The sequence below is a fragment of the Catharus ustulatus genome, chromosome 5 (genome assembly GCF_009819885.2).
Source record: "Catharus ustulatus isolate bCatUst1 chromosome 5, bCatUst1.pri.v2, whole genome shotgun sequence".
NCBI classification, from domain to species: Eukaryota; Metazoa; Chordata; class Aves; order Passeriformes; family Turdidae; genus Catharus; species Catharus ustulatus.
This window is the reverse complement of record NC_046225.1, coordinates 68,713,980-68,730,494: the sequence shown is the minus strand read 5'-3', so window position 1 is coordinate 68,730,494 and position 16,515 is coordinate 68,713,980. Positions and strand designations below refer to the sequence as shown.

Below are 16,515 nucleotides of genomic sequence, written 5' to 3'. Positions count from 1 at the left end.
TATATTGATTAGTCAAAATTTAAATACTTCTTTTAAAAATAAGTTTTGATTATCTAATTATCCCTTAGGCTCACATACATATATTTGCTATGAAGAAATTTTAAAATAACACATTAAAAGGATGTGACAAAGTCAGTTTTTAGTGGTTTTTTTCCAAGTTGCTATATACCAGAGACTGCTGGAGTTTCACCACTTTTCAACACTATAGAAAGTATTTCAAAAGCCTCACTGTGTCTCAATAGGATTATTGAACAAGTATCTCATTTAAACCTCTTAAAAGCACCTGAAAACAGGAGGTGGTCATTTGTTGTCATTAAAGCTGCTTAACTTCTTTTATGCATCTTTATTTGTGCTCCACCACTTCTTACATGCATGAGCTACTATGGACTAAGTAATCAAGAATAAAATGAAAGATCCCTTCCCCTCTGCCTTATAACAATTGTAATGTACATTTAAATCCAGGGTAATGAGGCCAGCTTGGTAGATTTTTTTTTTTTAAACCACAGCTTTTCCAGAGCAGTAATCCTCTGAAGCAGACGGCATTTGTTACTGAATCTTGAACTGCATGAAATAAGCACTGTCCTTGTGATTTCTGTACACTCACAAACATATATATTAGGCTGTACAGTCTACTATAAAATCTTTCAGTAATTGTTGAAAACTTAATAACTCTGTTTATATTGGGGAGTGAAGATCTTGTTGACTCTACCTCATTTACCAAAGGAAAAAAACTGGTTGTTGGGAATCCCAGCAGTTCCTAAATCAGACGTACACTCTGGCACTCTACTGCCACAGCACTGTCATTCCACATCAAGATTTGATAAAAACAGCTTTGAGTGGCAAAAATTGGCAACATAAACGCTGTTACAAAAGCAAACCCACACTCCCCACCCTACCCCTCCCCACAGTTCACAGCAATGAAGGGGAACAGCAGCAACAACCAGCACAGATCCCACGTCTTCAGGACTGATTTGCTAGAATACAAAACCTGTAAAACTTCATTCAGAATTTTTTTACCATACAACCAATCTTAAGCACTACTGTATGTGGAATGCACATGCTCTACAGATTCAGAGTTTGGCATTTTTTCTTTGTATATAAAAAAATTTGGTTTCCCAGAAGGGATGCTTTGGTCCATTGTTTACAGGCTCAAGGATTTTTCCATTCATTCCAACAATAGAAGGCAAATGACTACCATGGAGTTAAAAAAAACCCAAAAATAAGAAAGTTTGGAAGAAAATTTTAAAACTCGGAAGAAAAGCGCATTTGCCCTAAAAAAACTTAAAAAAAAAAAAGACTCAAAAATTTATATAGAGTAGAGTTTCTATTTTGCTCAGTCTCTATTCTCAGACAGTGCGCGCAAGTATTTCTACAAAATCCACATCCAAGGAAGCAGTTTTACCACTGGATTAAGCCAACCTAATGCTGACCTGAGACAAGGTATAAAGAGCCATGAAGGTGCACTGGCAGTCACACCACTGATCCAGCTAAAACTCACCCATAAATACATACACAGACAAGGAAGGGAAAAAGGATCAGTACAAACCAAGCGGGGGTGGGGCGGGAAAACTTGATTTAAGCACCGAGCTTTTCACAGCAGCACTGTCCTGGATCAGCTTTCACAAATCATGGAACTGCACCCTCGGCTAACTCAAGGAAAACAGCTTTATGCAGGAACCTAATACAATGGTGTACGATTACACACACAGTATTTGGCAGCACAGCATGAGAACCTTGTGACTCTGTATCTGCTGCTCCAGCTCGTGTATTCCACTCTCCCCTCCTCTGCAGGGAAGTTTGTAAAGCTGGCAGATTTGCCACAAACTCCATGTGTTGTGTTTGCCACCTCCTGAACCACCCTGCTGCAGGAGCCAGCACTAGAGCAGTTAGTTTTTTAAAAGTCAGTACCACGTTTTTACTTTTTCCTGCCTTCTTTCCTTTGGGTAGATATGTGACCCTGCTGAATCCAATTGTTCAAGCAGAATTTTGGGATTTACTTTTAGTTTACAAAAGCAAGAGGTCCCTTTGCATTAGCCATGCTGCAATTGCTTGTTCATGTGGTTAGATTACTTGGATATCTTTCCATTATTGCCTCCAAAGAGGAAGGAAAGGGCAGGCAGAAATAACTCATTTGTCAGTCTGTGTGAAGATAAGATTTCTCTAGGACTGTCAGCATGTGCAGCTTAATCCTTTTAAAGCAGTGTATAGTTCAATTTGTATTTTATGTTTTTTGAGATAATCCAGCACCAAAATGTTAAGACTTCTTTAAATCAGTCAGTATACCATAATTTAAGGTAGAACTGATAAAAAAATGAGCTGTGTTGAAACAAACTTGAAATAAAACCCAAAAGGGTTTTGTTCAGCTGCAGGCTGGTTTGCTTTAAAGTGACCCCAGTTTCTGAGCCTACCATGCCCTCAAACTCCAGAGACAGGACATCCTCTTCCTCCAAATACAGAAAACAAAAAAACCTAGATTGAGAAACTGACATTACTGTAGTGATTAAAACTTATTTTCTCTACATCTCCTACACTGGATTTGCATGCACACATCATTAAATAAGAGACAGGCTACACCAATGTAACCACTCATTTATATCAGTAAACAAATAAATGTCCATTTCATTTAAAAAGAGAATAAATACCAAAAGTGAACATTTACACAAAAAAACAAATCCAGGAAGGCCAAATGCCAGATCATTACTAAAACTTGAGAAAGGTAACTCTATCATCACTAGATAATAAAATCAAAAGGTAATCAAATGAATAAATCCATCTATTGATGGAGTATTGCTGTTGTTTATAAAATTTCTCAGAAGCAAGGCTCAGCAAACATGAAAGAGGCAGGAAAATCAATGGTTCCAATCTTCCCCCTGGAGAATTTCCGATTCTGTTTTAAACCATGAATTAATTTGTCTCGCTTGGCTTTCCAAGTTCCCCAAAGCTCTCAATAAGCCAGCACAAACTAGAACTGCTACTTCAAAAAGTCCTGCACTCCTCACCTTCCCCTGTCCTCAGTTACTCTTTCTGGTACTACATAATCCCCTCTCACGTCAGCACAGACAGTTTTATTTATTGCTGGGCACCGTCTCGGCTGGATCAGCTGCCAAGCATTCCCTGCACCAGCCAAGGAAGATGGCAAAACTAGAGGGGCACGAAGATGCCGAGACCATCAAGCAGAGCAGTGGAAGGAAACCACACCCACCCACAGATAGAAACTGCTGCACGTGCCTGTAACAACTTCTGCTACTTGTCTAACCTCGTGAATTGAGGAAGAACTTTTTCATACTGCATTGAAGATGTGACGGGGTTTCATTACGCATTGAATTGCTCAAATGCAACCAGCTTTTAGCAGGAAACGATAAAAACAATGAGTAGATACTGATATTTTTGATCATTTACTGGAAGTTTTGAGGGCAGAGATGTGAACCCAGCACATGTGTGCAAACTGCAGAGAGCCACACTGTCCACTGTGAGCTCCTGCCCCAGAGCACACACACCTTCTGCTCTCCAGCTTTTCTTCCAGAGCATCTTTCCAGCAACAGCTGAAATGCCTTTTTTATAAATGCAAGAAGACAGACTTGAAGTTTTAATCTCTATAAACTGCCTAAACAGCCTGTACTTAAAAACAGTAAAAAGAGAACTGTCAAATCAGCATGCTTGATATTTTGCCAATGAATTGAAGTTGAATACCAATGCATTTTTTACAAACAAAAAAAATTAACTATACCACCAGTTTAATACTTGGCAATCTTTTCATATACAAACTCACATCCAATGTTTCTAAATATCCATATAACATTCCATTCTATTTAAATACACCTCTTTAATCCAAAACCTGAAATTATATATTATCCAAATTTGAAAGCACTCACATTTTGCACTCCAAATTTCATTTCCCTTTTCTTTAAAATGATCAGTTGCATTTTTTTTACAGTTTCATAAATGTAAGCAACATGCCATAAATAAAGAAAATATATCTGGGCTAAAACTATTTCAGATAGTACATTATCAACCATGCATTTCAGCAGCTTTTAACCTGTTCAAAAAAACCCCATGAAGCAACAAACATGACAGAACTGGTGCAGATACAACCTTTACTAGCAGTATTTTCCCACTATTTTTCCAGTTGAGTGAAAAAGCAGAGAAAATAACTGTATATGGCACAAGGTTGGGAATTTGAAAACAAACCACAATTGTTGCCCACGTGACAAAAATCAAAGAATCCTCTGCTGTTCCAACAAGAAAATAACAGATTTATCTTCAATAATTGGGAACACAGGAAAAACGTTTTGGGGCAATACCCAAAAATTTTAATGTCCACATAGCGAGGAGGAAGAAAACACACCGAGGAATTTTAAGTCTAGGAACAGAAGACAACAGCAAGAACTAACTCAGTTCTGACAAAACAGAGCAATCACTGAGACACACAAAGGAAATTGGTCTTTGCCCAGTACCTGTCTCCGTTCCCGACGAGACAAAGTGTTTCCGTGCAGGATCCTCCAGAGCATCCTCGCCGCTATTTTTGTGTCAATCCACAGCAATCGAAACCCGTGGTAATAGTGCTTCAGTTCATCCACAATCCTCTGCCCAAGAGATTTTTTTACAACTTCCACTTCTGTTGGACTGTATACAGGACCTCCTTCTTCCAGCTTCTTGTTTTTGTCCTTTAAGGACTTGAGTGACTTTTCAACTATGGAGTCATCCTGAAGGGGACGTGAAGAATGCCACCACCTAACTGGAAGGTACTGGGGACCTGAAACCCCCACGGTTGCCAGTGGCGTCCATGAGCCAGAAGAGCTCCTAAGAGTGAAGTGTATTTGCTCTGATCCTTTAGTCCAACAACAATAGTGAGTTTTTTTGGAGTAGGCGTAAACAGGAGGGACACTAGTGCAATATTTAAAGTGTACAGTCCTTCAAAAGAAAAAAGCATCCAAGAATTAGCAACAGATCATCAGCTATTTATATATATTTGCACAGATATATATATTTATGCATTTATCAAATGTGAAATTTGAGAAATATCTACTGCATATTCAAGGGAAAAAAATTTTACTCTTAAAACCAATGTCTACACACGAAAAGAACACCTGGCTTTACTTCATGACAAAAAAAAAAATAAATTAACTTGCAGGGAATTTTGCATTGTACAACTTTGAAAACATAGTTTATGTTACTCCAAATAAATAAAGAGCAGCCACCACATGTGCTTTCCATTTAGAAAGCTACATTTGAAAACTAATATGCAAATTCAGAAGCAACACAAAGTCTCTTCTATTACTTCTCCTGTATGTGCAAAACACTTGAGACAAAAAAATAGAAGTTGTACACTTGGGATAGGTGCTGAGTCAGAGAATTAGTACCAGAGGAATCCAATTTCACTAGAGATCCTCTCTTACTATCTCCATGCATCCAGTTTTCCTTATTCAGCAAAATTTTTTGTAAAAACTTCCATCACGGTACTGAGCTGGGACAGAGAGAACCAACACTCTCCCACTTTGTTCAGAACTTTGTTCTTTAATTAAATGTAGACTAAAGTTAGCAGGGAAGCACTGCTCAAACACCACTAACACTCATACACAAGAAAAACCACTTGCTATATGCAAGTAGGATTGTCCACACTTTAAATAAAAGACAGGACAAAAATAAAACAGTAGATAAAATATTTCACAGAAATGAGTTCCATTAGCATCCCTCAAACTGAAATAGCAGCACTGAGACATCAACAGGGCAGAAATGACTGGGGTTTTCTTCATGGAGCCCTTCTACTACCAAAACAAAATTAGAATGTGTTTTTGTCTTCACTCAATGAACAAAAAATAGGTGCAAGCGACTTTAATGTCTTAGTAACATTTTAAGGAAAAAAAGGTTTATCATACACTTTAAAAGTGCTAGCCTCACTCACTCAATTTTCACACAGAAACACTTTTAAAATTTAATTATTACATGCTCAAATGAGTTTTAATTTACTTTAATGGTCCTGTCTACCCAATGCTATGCACACAAAAAAAAAAAGACTAAAGACACACTATTTTCTAGTTTAAACTGAATTTTTAGCATCTGACCATTCAGTAATTGCTGGAACAAATACAATTACACAACACAGTTTCTTGGTTAGCTAGAAAACTACACGTTTGCACAGATATGAACTTATAATAATTACAGTTTAATTACTTTAAGAAAATAAACTACATATTTAAAACCAGATTAAAAAACTTGCATAAATCAATCCACCCTGACTCTAAGGCATTTCCCAAAAGCAGAGCTCCAGGCCTACAAGCCAAGTTCCACCTACATTCATTGACACTCTTCTGCATGCAGAGAGGAAGAAAGCTCTGGCAGCAGAACTGGTTCTGAGTCTGCAGGGAATAAGAATTCTTCAAATGTGCCTCTCTGAACACACTTTCACAAGAAGGATGCCAGACACAATTTCTATCCCACCTGTCCTCAGTACTTATCACCAGAGTCCCCTCCATTCAGATCTGGGTCACATGGGGTACAGGCATCAGTTTGTTTTATTTTAAGTAGCAATATTACATTAATAGCAGCTTTGGTTAGGGGTGAAAAAAAAAGCCAAAACAAAAAACCCAAACAACAAACAAAAAAAACCCACCCCAAACGTTTTCTATAGAATAATATTTTCTGTGCCAGTATTCTGCTGCTCATTTCATCACAGAATCATAGAATGGCTTGGGTTGGAAGGGACCTGAAGACCACACAGTTCCAACTCCCCTGCCACAGGCAGAGATACCTTCCACTATCCCAAGTTATTCAGAGCCCCATCCAGCTTGGTCTTGAACACTTACAGGGATGGAGCATCCACAAATTCTCTGGGCAACCTGTGCCAGAGCCTCACCAGCACAGAGCAAAGAATTTCTTCCTTATATCTAATTTAAACCTACTTTCTTTCATTTTAAAGCTATTGCCCCTTGCCTTGTCACTCCATTCCATTGACAAAAGTCCCTCCCAGCTCCCTTGTAACCCCTTTAGGTACAGGAAGGTGCTGTAAGGCTTCTGTGGAGCCTTCTCGTCTACACAGTGAAGAACCCCAACTTTCTCAGTCTGTCTTCATAGGAGAGGTGTTCCAGCCTAACAGGTTTAAAACCATAATTTTCCAGCTTCCCAAGAGAGGTTTTATATACTAACATACTAAAAATAGGCATTTGAAAATGTTTTATGTATTTTAAAAAATTAATTAATTAAGTGATATGGAACTAACATGTCTAAATAAGAATTGATTTGCTTTGTATTAGAGGGTTGTGTCTAGAGACACATTCTTATGTTAAAATGAAAACTCAGGAAATCCAAGAATAGCCCCTGTATCCTGAGCAGTTAGTTTATAAATGAACTACAGAACCCATATTTAAACATTCCAAGGAAAGGCGTTAGGAAATTCTTATGAGCCAAGTCAGGAACAGAGAATGGATTCTGTCAACATTCAACTCCTTCAGTTCTATAAGGGCACATAATAGTTGGACTTGTTGTCAGAAGAGGACACCATCACCCAAGGCTGCAACATACAATAAACTCCTTTCTTTGGTTTAGCAGGGTTCCCTCTCAGATGCTCTACACTCTTATCTGTAAATTTTCAACTAGCTGAATGTTTACTCATGGAACTCCATGGACAAAGCATGCAAGAAGCTTATCAGACCCCATTACGACACCTGGAAACACCCAACATAAATATTCAACTGCTTTCACATCAGAAGTGAAACAAAAAGGGAGGAAGTAGGCAAAAAAGGGAAGATTTCACTTTCTTTCTCCCATACACAACCAACCAGGTGAAGCGAGTAACATCAGACTTCCTTCCTTAATCTGTCATTAACACAAGCTGAAGCTAACATTTTAGCACTTTAAGACATACAAACTGATAGTACAGAAAAATGTTCATATTTACTCACATTTTGTTTGCCAGCCTCAGGGATGTACAGCTAAGACATGCCCGATCCCCTAGGTTACCTAGAAAAATACCAGTAATTAGCACCCATTCTGAAATTCAGGAGGACATTTATCTATGTAGTAAACTGCACACAAATATATGAGTGAGAAGATTAATGTTTACATAGAAATGGTACTACGGAAAGCACAAAAAGATGTTGCCTAACATATAGGGTCGAACTCTGTGGTTGTGTGAGTTGGGTTTGCTCTTTTTCGATTGCCTGAAGACAGGTTTCCAACTTCCTCAGGCAAGAAACTACATTGCAGAGAACTTCACTGAAAGCAAATGTAATTTTTTAACAGCTCTATGACAACTTAGTATCAGTATCATAGTATCCAAAAGGAGTCCCTGCCAAGTGTTTGGGATTTAAATGGCTTTTTGTTTTATTTTAAGCAAACAAATAAAACACTAGCAGGAACCTAAAGACACTTCACTGGAGAGGTGGAACCACACCATTTCAATACATTGTTGTCCATTTTGATTAGCACCCGGTAAAAATAGCTCTGCCCCATGATCTCTCTGCAAAGGATACAAATTGTCTTGAAGGGAGGGGTGAGAGCCTGACCCAAAGCGTAGGAAAAGTCAGCTTTTCAGAAAACATTGTATCCCTCAACACGAATTTTTATTTGAAACACTACCTCAGAATCATCCCTAATAGTAGCTAATAAAATCCAAAAGAAGGGCTGACACCTATGAACGAGCACCCTCTATCCAGGTACACACACAAACAGCATCCATTCTGGAAATAAATTGAGAATATCATCAAATCACAAATCATCTAAGTCATGTGCTTCAATAAATGACCGTGTTTAAGTCTTCTGATTATGGAAGAAGCATAAACAACATAAAATGCTACCTAGTGGCTGCACACAACCTACAATGACTGAAAGTAATCCCTGAGCCCTATGGAAAGGAATTCATGTACCTAAAGCAACTTCAAAAAAACCAAATGTATCAACACCTTGCTACAATAACTCAATAATTACTGTAACTCAATAGCTACTACCAAGAACAAAAAGACTTCTGGACAGATCATAAAAAATCCCACAAGCAAGATTTCAAACATGTTGACTGTTTTTAGTCAATCTTTTCAGGATTCACTGTAACCAAAATAAAATTGGAAGGTTGGAGAGAGCAGGCATACTGTGGTTTGTTTCTCCTATCTGGAACCTACCATTTCTGGTCAATCCTGAGAGACAGAAGGATACAAAAGGTCATTTGATACAAAAGGTCCATGGTACCCTTTCCCACCATCAAAGACAAGATACGGCCTGTGACAGAACCTAAAGTAGACACCTGTACCTGAGAAAACACAGCACCAAATGCTGGTAACCAAAAGCCTTCCCCAACAAAAGACCCTAATTATTAGGGGAAAAGAGATGCTGCCAAAACCAGGTGGGACAATAGAAAGGAGTAGAAGATAAGTTAACTCATCTGAGGAAAATCTTGATAATCAAGGGCTGTCCCCATGTCAAGTGGGTTCTGAAGTAATTACAGCAAAAGCTGTGGCATTACCAAGTCAAAGGATTTACCCATGTCAAGTTGTATCAAACTCTAACACTCACTGCCACTGTAAACAGAGCCAGGGAAAAGCTGTCTCTGGCTCAAAAAGCAAGCCCTGAGAACATGGGAAGACATTGTGATTTACAGAAAGAACAGCAGCTAAATTACTTAAGCCAAGAGGCCAACCCAGAAGGACATCTCTGACCTCAAGGAGCAGCTGAGCAAAGTACAGAAGTACTCAGTGTCTGGAGGGATAAGTCACAGTGCAGTAATCTGTCTCACTAGAGTGCCAGGAAGCTCACAAAGCCTTATGTGCCTAAAGCAAGAGTCCTGCTAGGAGAGGCCACTGCCTGCCATGGATAGGTGCCCCTAGAACTAAAAGGGATGATCTAGAGCTCAAAACTGGCTTGGAGTTTCTTAGATAAAACTCCATAGTTTTCACTCCATAGTTCACCTCACTTACCTTCTTTTGAACCAGGCTTATTAAATCTTAAGGAATGGGTCAAAGAACAAAATTCCAAGGTTACCATAAAAAACCATGCTGACTAAGCTTCTTTGTTGTACAACACGTTCAGAGTGTGAACAGGCCCACAGAAAATGTTAATTCCAACTTTGCCAGTTCTGACAAGAGCTCTATAAACTTTTGCAGTGTCCCTTATAACCAAATACCTAGGAGTAAACCAGCTCTGAAATAAAAGATACACTTCCTTCAGAAAGGGGCAAAGTCCATAATCCTTGCTTCTAGGATAATAGCAACATCCAAAAGCATCTGAACAAGGTGAATGTTGCTTAACCATACTCAACACTGTTCATTTAGGAAACCTGCATTGACTCAGTAAGAAAGAATGGCAGCAGGGCCACAGAAGCTGCATGTTAACATGTTCCTCATGGAAAAGTAGTCACGGGAAACTTCATACTTGAATTCAATGAAGCACCAAACCCAAAGTTAAGTAGAACAGCCATACTGTTACTATGTTTAGAATTTTTAAAAATAAAATGCTATCATGAAGTAAGTCCCTAGAGAAGTGTAAGCTTGCAGTACTTAACAGTCTGATCTTCACAGGAATAACATTTAGGATTCTTAGAAGCACTTAGCTTTAACTTAATCTTAGACTACTTACAAGTAAAGCAAAGAAGATGAGCTAAGTAAAGCAAAACACTACAGAAAAAAGACATACACCATACAATAATGTGTTAATAATAGATTAACATCCCAAATAAAAGTATTGGTTGTATCATAACCACAGCACACTAATTATTTGATTCTATCACAGCATTTCAGCTTAGGTTGTCTAAGACTTACAACAACCAAAATTGCAGTAATCATTAGCACTACTTCTTACGCCACAAGAATAATCAAAGTTCCCATCTAATTTGAAGGTACATGGATATGCTTTTTCCCCATTTTAAATAATCTGGATGGTTAGCATACCCCAGGTTTTTGTTTAGGACAGCATCCAAGCTTAACCTAAATAAATGACTTTACAACAGCAGCTCACAAAATCAGTTAGAGAAAGATTCCACACTTGAGTGACTATTGGTAACCAAGAGGACAGCTGTTCTTTGCAATGAACAAGCATCCCTACAGCTCATCAGGTCTGCCTGGATGTGAGCGTGCAGCTGCCCTGTTCTCAGTGACAGCACTCCCATGACACATCAGGGCTCTGTGTCAGGGACAGGCAATTCCTTACTCACCCCCTGCCATTCCAGCTCAGGGCTCTGGATAAGGGACAGGCAATTCCTTACTCACCCCCTGCCATTCCAGCTCAGGGCTCTGTGTCAGGGACAGGCAATTCCTCGCTCACCCCCTGTCATTCCAGCTCAGGGCTCTGTGTCAGGGACAGGCAATTCCTTACTCACCCCCTGCCATTCCAGCTCAGGGCTCTGGATAAGGGACAGGCAATTCCTCCCTCACCCCCTGCCATTCCAGCTCAGGGCTCTGTATCAGGGACAGGCAATTCCTCACCCATCTCCTGCCATTCCAGCTCAGGAGGTAGAGTAGCCATAGGCCTCGCGTACGTCACAAGTTATCAGCTGTTTCACGCCACTGAGTTTCACCAACCAGAGATATTTAAACGGCCAAATTATCATCATTATTAATCAGTACCACACGATTCTTTTCCTAAGCTTTCAAAGCCACTTGGGAAAAGGCAAATTCATGTTTTATCCCTACCACAAACTAAGAAAACCCTCCCTTGTGCTTTCTTAAAGAGAAGCAGCACATGCCTAGTGACAGCCCCACTTGACGCCCAAGCCACGCTGAGAGCAAGGCAGGCAGAACCGAGCCGTAGTAACGCGTTCCCGCACGTTAACAAAAAGCACGTGTTTTTCCCTTCCCCGACCAGCCGGCATTCAGGAGACACGCGTGTCCCACTGCCCTCAGGGTAAACCATCCCCTCCATTCACGCTGCTGCGGAAGCACATGCGAGGAGGCCGCAGGAGCGTGGGCCGGGCTGGCAGCAGCGCCAGCCCCGGCGGACAGAGCGCCGGGGACTCGGCCGCGGCCCTTCCCTCCCGCAGCGGCCTCTCCGCCCACGCCCGGAGCCCCCAGCCGCCTCCGGCCGCTCCCCCTCCCTGTGCCCTCCCGGCCAGGCCCGGCGGGCCGGAGCCGGCGGGCGGCCCGCGGGGAGCCTCACCGGGCTGTGGCGGGCGGCGCAGCGCTCGGGGCAGGCGGCAGGCGCGCCGCCCGCAGCTCTGCAGCAGCATGGACGCCATGGCGGCGCTCGGCGGGCAGGCGGGCGGGCGGCTCCGGCCCCGCTCCTGTCCCACCGCCCGGGCCGCGGCGATCCCCGCACGCCCAGCAGCGCCCAGCAGCCGCGTTCAGCCGGCACCGCCCCGCTGCGCCGGGCACGCCGGGAGCCGTAGTCCGGGAGCGCACGGTGAGAACGGCGGTGGCGGCGGGGATGGCGTCACCGAGGGGCGGGCGCGGCTGCGGCTCTGGCTCTGGCTCTTCCCCACAGCCGCCCGAGGGGTGCGGCGGGTCGCGCGGTGAGCAATGGGGGTCGTGCTGGTGTCGGAGCTTCTCTCCCCGACCGTGGCTCGCTCGCAGCCCGCGGTCCCCGCCGCGCCGGGAAGGCCACAGGCCGTGCCCGCTGTGTCACGGAGCCGCCCAGGGCGCCCTGGCCACACATAACCCCAGCGCAAAGTACAGCGCTCTGCACCGCGCGGTGCTTTCCTTCGGCAGAGCTTGGCTGGGGCGATGGATGCCCAGAGGCCCCTTCCAGCCCCGGTGACCCCGCGATCTGCGCTGTGTGCGGCCGTGTTCCCGAGGCCCAAGGCCGGCAGCAGCCGTTCCCCTGCACACACGTGTATTGCTTGTGGATGTGACAGAAAACGTGGCTTTCTGGTGGAGCTGTGATGGTTTTGATAGGAAATAGCACATAAATCACTCAGTTGACAGATGTGCCACACTAGTTAATAACTGGACTACAGGTAGCCTGTTATTCTTCAGATACTGGTAGAGTCCTGACCAGCAGTAAGATCTCTTATCAAATATTTCAGTACTCAGTTAATGCAGCATTATGTAGTACTTTCTTTTTCTTTATTTTTAACTGTATTGGTAAATGCAGTGAATAACAATAATCAAACTGCAGAAGTTATCATTTAATCCGAGAACAGAGACATTTTACAATCTGCGTACATGAGGTTTGGGTGTTAATGCCTTCCTTGTTCCAGAAGAAAATGGGGGGAAAGCTGCTGGGACTGTGACAAGATGGCTGCCAGCCCTGCCAACAAGATGGCTGCCCCAAGGACAGGGCTCCAGGGGGACCAGGGAGCTGTGGGATCCCTCTGCTGCCTCACAGGTAACTCACAACACCACGCGCTTTGTCACCCCTGCACCTGCCTCAACCCTGAAGAAAATACACATCACTTAACCTTATACGTGAGGGGTAGCAGAAGCGTTCAGGTTTGACCCAAAACGTGACTGAAAATAGCGTCCCGTAGCAATGAAAAGCAAGTGAGCTTGCAGTTTATCTGCTCATGGTTAGGGCTAGGCAAATGCAGGAAATTAGTTGGTGATTTTATAGAGTTCTTTTATGTATTTAAAGAAAGTGCTAGGGGTTTCTCTCAAATACAAAAAAATATAGATGAAATTTATATATTTTTATATTTTTAATTCAAAAGTGTTAGTGAAAATGGAATATGCAATTGTCTGAATATTATATCTGTTATATATAATATAACACTTTTCTCACTATGGCTATAGAAATGCTAGTGTTGTTTACATTTAGTGATAATTAACAAGTTAATGGCTATTACTATTTATGTACTTATTAGAGCTACTTTTAAAATGTTGACCTCCCAAATGCACTGCAAGATTTTTAGCCAGCTGTGTTTGCTTTGCAAGTATTTAAGTATGTACTGCATTTAAAGGGTTAAAATTATTTAAAATGTACAACTTGACAGTAGTGCTTTATGCTAATGGCAGTCTTGAAAAAAGCCAAACAAACATCTTCCCAATCTACACATCTCTCACCAGACTGCGTTTGTATCTTTCTCTTGTTATTCATTTTTTCTTTCTGGTTGGCTGATAACAAAACCAAATGAAATGGGGCAACTAATGGCAGTTCCTCTAACAAAGCTGCTTAATTATGTAGAAACATTATATGAAGCCTATACAAGAAGAATAATATGCTCTGAAGTCATTAAACTATTGACAAGAGATTTCAGACAGCAAACAGATGATTACAGAGGTCTCAATACATTTATGCAGACAAGTAACCAGCCTTTCAATAGTTTCATTAAATTCATTAGTATTCAGGGTGGCAGACAATGTAGATGCATGGGCCTTTTCAGAGCTGAATTCGTTATGTTTTTGTACAGTCTTTTGTTCCAGATTTGTTTATACCTGGAAGTTACAGGGCTTGCTACTATATATGAAAAGGATTGATAATACACTCTGTGAAAATTTCCCAGATATATACAGTTTTAAAATACTAATTGATTGTGTTAATTTACCAAGCATTGTGAAGTAATGATTAAGAAAAGACTAAGAATTAAAAATTTTTAATTATTTGTACAAATTGCTCCTACATGAAAAGGCTGAGTGCTTGTAGGTGACACATGGGCCTTCCATAGGAGTCAGTTTTTGTTTAAAGAAAAACATCTTCTACTCTAGGCAGAGCAACAGCCCATGAGCTCACAGAGAAAACACTTATTCCCAGAATAAAGCATGATACCACATAGGTACTAGGGTTTGGGGATTTAAAAAATAAAAAATAATCAACTGCTACACAGCCATTTTAGACCTGGTTCTTAAAGCAACCATGTCGTCTGGAAAAGTTGTCAGCCATCTTGCTGAAAAATCTGTTTTCCAACAGGGATAGGATGAGAGAGAGGAAAAGGAAGAAGTATAAAGCCTTCTTTCTAGGTGGATGTAATAAGGATCTGAGAATCATTAAAATGTAATATTTGAACAAAACTAAGATTACTATTTCTTGTTAAGTATATTTTTTTCCCCTGGATATTAACTAGAAGCAAAAGCAAGGTAGGAGTTGTCTAAACCAATGCAAAACAGCCTCCAAATAAAAGGAAATTTTGATGGTTGTTATAGGCTGTGTGAATACTGAAATATGTATTTTATTGCTGTATGAGCAGACCCCAGTCATATCACAAAGGCAACTTGTCTGAAAGAGATATGGTGCATAAAACCTGTAAAAGCACAGAACAAGCCTAGGGCTGTGCATTACTTGCACAGCCATGACAAAGGAGCAGATGAATCTGTAATTCTTATTGAGGAAGTTTAGAAATCTGTCTAGAAATTGGGGGCAAGTGTTTATATAAACAGGGAGGAGAGCTGTAAGTTTGTCACCCCTTCCCTGAAGACATGGCCCAGGAAGCACTCCTAGATCCTGTTGATGTTTTTGAGGATTGATAGCAGCTCCCCCCACTCCCAGCTTGAGGTGCCCTGTGGGTTGTGACAGTGGCTGTGTGACAGTATCAGATCTGTGACACTCCTGCCAGAGACACGGGCACAGCCTCGGTTCTCCAGAACATCCTGATGAGAAACGGAGCTGGCAGCAAAGGCAGGAAGGGCCGGGGAGATGGGATTCAGGATTCAGGGCGTGGTGGGGAGGAGGGGCAGCGTTTGATGCTCTGGGCGGTAAGAGGGAGGCGGTGGGGGCATGATTAGCATCTGGTGAGTTGGGAGGCACCTTTGCCATTTCACTGCTGCAACATCGTGTTTGTGTACACAGTGTGACTCAAGAAGCTATGTATCAGTACAGGTCTGTAGACAGTCCTTAAAAGTAGAGTTATGCTTTCAGGCTGTACAATGTGTTTCCATGGCAACCCCCAGGTTGTCTCCTTGAATAGGTTTAACAATACGGGATTAACCTCATCTTTATTCACCAGTGTTCAGAGTAAATGTAAAGAAGGGGGTGGGGGGGAAGACATTGCTGTGTAGCAAGTTGCATTAAGTTTCTACTCCAGGGAGAAAGGCAACAGATTATTAGGGTTTTTTTGTTTTGTTTTTTTGTTTTTTAATACTTCCATTCATTATCAGGGATTTTTAGGAGAGATTCATTGGATACTGAAGCCTGTTGTTCTGTCAATGTTACACCCAAAGGTAAAAGTTCAAGTGATGGCTGGATTACAGATTTGCTGTATGTACATCCAGGTCACAAGTTCACTCCTGTCTGTAAATGTGCCAAAAACAAGCGGCACTGGCTACACATTAGCACAGAAATGGGCTGCCCTGGGTGCCTCTTCAAACACTGCCCTGAAAAGCCATGCAGAGAGTGCCTTCATGGCAATAACGTGCTGCAAACAGTCATTCCTCATCCAAGGATAATTAACTACCTGTTCAAATTCAAGTCAAAAATGATATTTTTAAAAGATTTCTTAGGCTTGACCCAAATTAGCAACACAAAATGCCATACAAATAACATATTAGGTTGTCATTAGTTAAATTTGGCATGCAGGCGGGCAAGAGCACAGCTGGGGGAGCAGGAACAGGAAATTTTGAAAATCTTTCCAAATTGAGGGAAAAACATTTGCAGTTCAGAATGAAAACCACCAAGGTTCTCCCTTTTCCCAGCAGATGGAGCTTATGTGAAACAAACAGGCGGGGAAGC

The 16,515-nt window shown here is 41.6% G+C and overlaps 2 protein-coding genes across 2 annotated transcripts in view; one reads left to right on the top strand and one right to left on the bottom strand.

The window, feature by feature from the left end:
- LETM1 (leucine zipper and EF-hand containing transmembrane protein 1) overlaps positions 1 to 12,154 on the bottom strand; it is a 28,397-nt gene extending 16,243 nt beyond the window's left edge. Inside the window, exons 1-3 of the mRNA XM_033060656.2 lie at positions 12,076 to 12,154; positions 7,899 to 7,956; positions 4,455 to 4,911 (exon numbers count right to left, since the gene is read on the bottom strand). Coding sequence (XP_032916547.1) covers positions 4,455 to 4,911; positions 7,899 to 7,956; positions 12,076 to 12,154 — 594 coding nt within the window. The remainder of the gene's footprint in view (positions 1 to 4,454; positions 4,912 to 7,898; positions 7,957 to 12,075) is intronic.
- A 94-nt stretch (positions 12,155 to 12,248) lies between these two features.
- Positions 12,249 to 16,515, top strand: part of NSD2 (nuclear receptor binding SET domain protein 2) — a 99,164-nt gene continuing 94,897 nt past the window's right edge. The window contains exons 1-2 of the mRNA XM_033059927.2: positions 12,249 to 12,318; positions 13,115 to 13,242. The gene's annotated coding sequence lies outside the window, so the exon portion shown is untranslated. The remainder of the gene's footprint in view (positions 12,319 to 13,114; positions 13,243 to 16,515) is intronic.